Here is a 4,055-nt window from a genome sequence, read left to right on the forward strand (position 1 = left end):
CAACTCAATCTTTCTTCTCTCAACTTATACTAGATTAATTTTAAACTTTTAATCTAATAAAAGTATTGAATGAGTCTTACTAATTAAATCAACCCTAATTGATTTTTATTGTAATAAATTAGTATCATGCATTTTATACTATATTAATTTTTTTTTCTTCAATTTAGTTAAATAATTATTTATATTATATAAAAATTATTTTTTTTATTTTAATATTTAATTTATCCTCCTTTATTAAAATTAGTAACTTTTTTTTTATTTGAATCATTCATAATTTTTTAAGGGCTGCATGGAAAATATAGTAATACTCTAATATCCCCAACATAAATTTATGTTTTAGAAACTTATTTTAAATACTAATTTGTGCAATTTCATTAAGCTCGCTTGCTTGAACAAATAAATCGACTATTAACCCTTATTTGGTTCATTTAGCAAAAGTTTTTAGAGATTGCATTTGAAAATTAGTTTATCTTGCTCCACTTTTATTCTTTCAATTTAATTCAATTAACTTTTTTTTATCGATTCTCATATTTAAAATAAAAAATTTAATTATTTTGAACTTAAAAAATTTTAATTTTAAAAAATAAAAATATAATATAATTGTATGCAACTGCATTTAAGAATTAGTTTCATTTTACTCCACCTCAGCTCTCTGGTAAAATTTTGCAATAATTTAATTTAATTTTTTTATCGATATTTGCCATAATTTAATTCAATTGTTTTTTGTCAATTCTCATATTTGAAACAAGAGACTTTCATTTTTTTAAAAATTTTTAAAAAATTATTTTAAAAAAATAAAAATAAGCATGATTTATCTATTTTATTTTATTTCACTTAATTACATTTGTAAAATAACTAACAAATCAATATGTTAATTTAAAAAATTTTAATTTCTAATTAAAATAACTTTCATAAAATTAAATTAAAATTTAATAAATTTTATAAAAAAAATTAAAATTAAATAATTTTTATAAACAAATTTATAAAATTAAATATTCACATATAATAATTACCTGTGATACGAGTTAAAAATGCATTTTTCAACAAAATTTGCCCTTTCGTGTGGCTTTTCTTTTTGAAAAAAGAAAAAGAAACAACCCATCAATATATGATTAATATATAAAAAGAAGAGAATTAAAGAGCATAGATAGAAGCGAAGTGTGAACAAGAGATAAAAAAGAAGAAAATAGCAGGCATGATTGTTTCTCCATTACAGGAATTCTTCCCCCATGGATCTTCAAGGATCTAATGATTTTTTCTTTTTTTTAAAAAAAAAAACTTTTTTACAGCAGAGAGGCTCCAATTACTACCTAATCATTCCCGCACACAGAAAATTTTATATACCCATTTATCGTCACCCAAGCCCAAATGCTCGCTCTCTCTGTGCTATTATTATTTTTTTATTGCTCCAACTTCATTTTCCAATATATATATTATATTTATTTACCATTTTTGTCCATCCCCTTCATTTATCTTCCCATATTCTTCCTTCTTCCTTGCTTTGCTCATGGACCAGTTCTCCAATTTTCACCTTTTCCACTGTGGAGATCAAGGCAAGGAGCTTTAGATTACATAGATACTCCACTGCCATCTTGCAAAATCCTTGGAGCTAAGATACCACCACCACCAGCCCCACTCCACCACCTACTGGTTTCTTTTTTTTTTTTTTCTTTTAATTCCATTGATCAGGACAGTACCATTGAAGCGTAGGGGCTTGCTCATCAGAGAAGAAATTGCATGCCTCCTCATTGCTAAAGAAATTGTGCTCTTCCATCTTCACGAACTGGGTTTGATACGTTGTCGTTTTTGTGAACTGGAACGATGATGATGCTGATGCTGGTGGAGGAGACATCATTAACTGGTGGTTTTGGAGAATCCCAGTTGAAGAGGAAATGGCTGGATTCGGGCTGTTATCTTCGTTCAAGATCGCGCTTGAGTCGCTATCTGACGACCCATCTTTAAAGTCTGGGAACAGAGAAGCCCCTAGTACTCCATTGTTGTTGCTGTTGAAGCTCTCATAATTTAGGTCTTTTATCCCTGATGCGGCCACTGAAACCAGAAGCGGTGGCTCTTCACTTGCTTTATCATCGGATTCTGTCAAGATTATCTCTTCTTTAACAGAAACATTGCTCTCTGTCTTTTCTTCGTTGAGCTTCGCCTTCAGCTCTCTTACCTGCAACACGAACAAACACGTTTAAAAAAATGCAAGGGCATTGACTTGACAAGGACGACCAAAGAAGGTGATAAATTATATACTTGCCTCTTTGAGTAGAGTCTCATTGTCATGTTGGAGGGACTCAAAATTGACTTTAAGAGCTTCGTAATTGGCTTTGAGAACACCATAGTCTCTTTCCAATTGCTTGGTTTTCCAACGGGCACGGCGGTTTTGAAACCAAACAGCCACTTGTCTTGGTTGCAAACCAAGTTCTTGGGCTAGTTTCACTTTTCTCTCTGGTTCAAGCTTGTTTTCAACCTCAAAGTTCTTCTCCAAGGCCTTGACTTGATCTACACTTAATCGCCGTTTCTTCTCTGATCCACGGCCTGATTCCTCTACACAAGCTTCCTCATCTAAGCTCTCCAACATGGACATGGAATGAAATTCTCTCCCATAAACATGGTTGCTGTTTCTCGGACTGTGCTCGTCTAAAGACAGAATAATTAAGAAGTTAGTGGATGAATCAAAGCTTTATACCCAAGAGAATAAAGGGGAAGTCAAGTTAAAAAGCATGGCAAGTCTTGAAAAGGAAAATAAATAGTTAGGAACAAGACAGGCACATGGGTATGTCTGAATTTTTGACACGAAGCATTAAAAAAGATCAGAAAGTAATAATGCGTTCTGCGTAAGAACCTGTAGTTGGGCAGATGGACATCAAAGCACCAAGGGAATCAGAGCTGCCAAGTCTCTTCATGACTCTAAAGAAAGAAAGAAAAGAACTCTAGAAGAAAAACCAGATCTTTGTTTACAGATCTAATCCTCTTCTTCTTTTTTATTCTTTGTTTGTGCGCTAGCTAGCTCGTGGATTTTAGTGAGAGATCTTTTTAGAAGCTCAACAAGTGTCTGAGTGTGTGTGTTTTTATTTTGTTATGGTACACGATTTTTTTCACTTGCAAGGAGAATTCTAGTGTATTACTACTGTATGCAATTGTACCACCACTGCTCTCTCTTCTCTTGTCTCTCCTATCTTTCTCCTTTTTCAATACTTCTACTACAGCTTCTCCTCCCTCTGCACCCATCCAAAAGAAAGCAAGAAAAAAAGATGAATGAAGGAAGAAACACAAACAAACAAAACCCAACAAGCAAAGCTTTCTTTCAAAGCCAAAACAAAACCCAACCCACAAGAGAAGTTATCATTCTGTACTCAAGAAAAATACTACGCCCTTTCTTCCCCACTCTCTCTCTACATCATTACTCAATCAATTTAAGCTTAGCTAAGAAATTTGAATTTCTTCACCCAATAGTCTATGACTGTTCATCTACAGAGAAAAACAAAGATAGAGTAAAGGGAAGATGCGAGGGAGATGAGTGAACTAATTCACAACCCAGCTGGCCTTTCACAATTTCTTTCTCTTTAAATAAACCAAAAACGGATCTTGGGTAGGGACTATAGCCATCAGGGTTAAAATCTAACTTGGGTTAGGTAAACACAAAATGAAATGAACTTAAAATTCAGTCCAAATGAAAATTTTGGTTTACCGGCTATTGCCAGTTTTCCTTTTTCGATCCTTTTCATGGTGAAAGATATCTTTTTTTTTTTAAGAGAGAGAGAGAGAGAGAGAGAGATACGAACGTTGAAGCTTAGCTGTGTCCAACGGCTCAGCTGAAGTTTAGCTGACGGAGATTTGTTTGGCGTCGGCGGATCAGGCGCCGTGTTACTACGGCCAGGTCGGTGCGATTAATCAACGATTTCGTAAGAATTTCGTACGCTATAAGCACATCTGATTATTTTCGCAGTATTTTATTCATTAAAAAAAAGTAATACTATATTTTATTTAGGAGAAAGTATACATAAGTGTTTTATAGTGAGCAATTTTAATGTATTTATCTCCGTATTTGA

At 33.0% G+C, this 4,055-nt stretch overlaps 1 protein-coding gene across 1 annotated transcript; it reads right to left on the minus strand.

Moving 5' to 3' along the window:
* Positions 1–1,120: 1,120 nt before the first annotated feature.
* On the minus strand, positions 1,121–3,558 carry LOC131183774 (homeobox-leucine zipper protein ATHB-6-like). Its single transcript, XM_058154352.1, has 3 exons — positions 2,849–3,558; positions 2,261–2,643; positions 1,121–2,173 (listed from the first exon to the last, which is right to left on the minus strand). The coding sequence occupies exons 1-3, from the start codon at positions 2,907–2,909 to the stop codon at positions 1,673–1,675; spliced, it is 945 nt and encodes a 314-aa protein (XP_058010335.1). The 5' UTR covers positions 2,910–3,558; the 3' UTR covers positions 1,121–1,672.
* Positions 3,559–4,055: the final 497 nt, after the last annotated feature.

The sequence above is a fragment of the Hevea brasiliensis genome, chromosome 10 (assembly GCF_030052815.1).
Source record: "Hevea brasiliensis isolate MT/VB/25A 57/8 chromosome 10, ASM3005281v1, whole genome shotgun sequence".
NCBI lineage: Eukaryota > Viridiplantae > Streptophyta > Magnoliopsida > Malpighiales > Euphorbiaceae > Hevea > Hevea brasiliensis.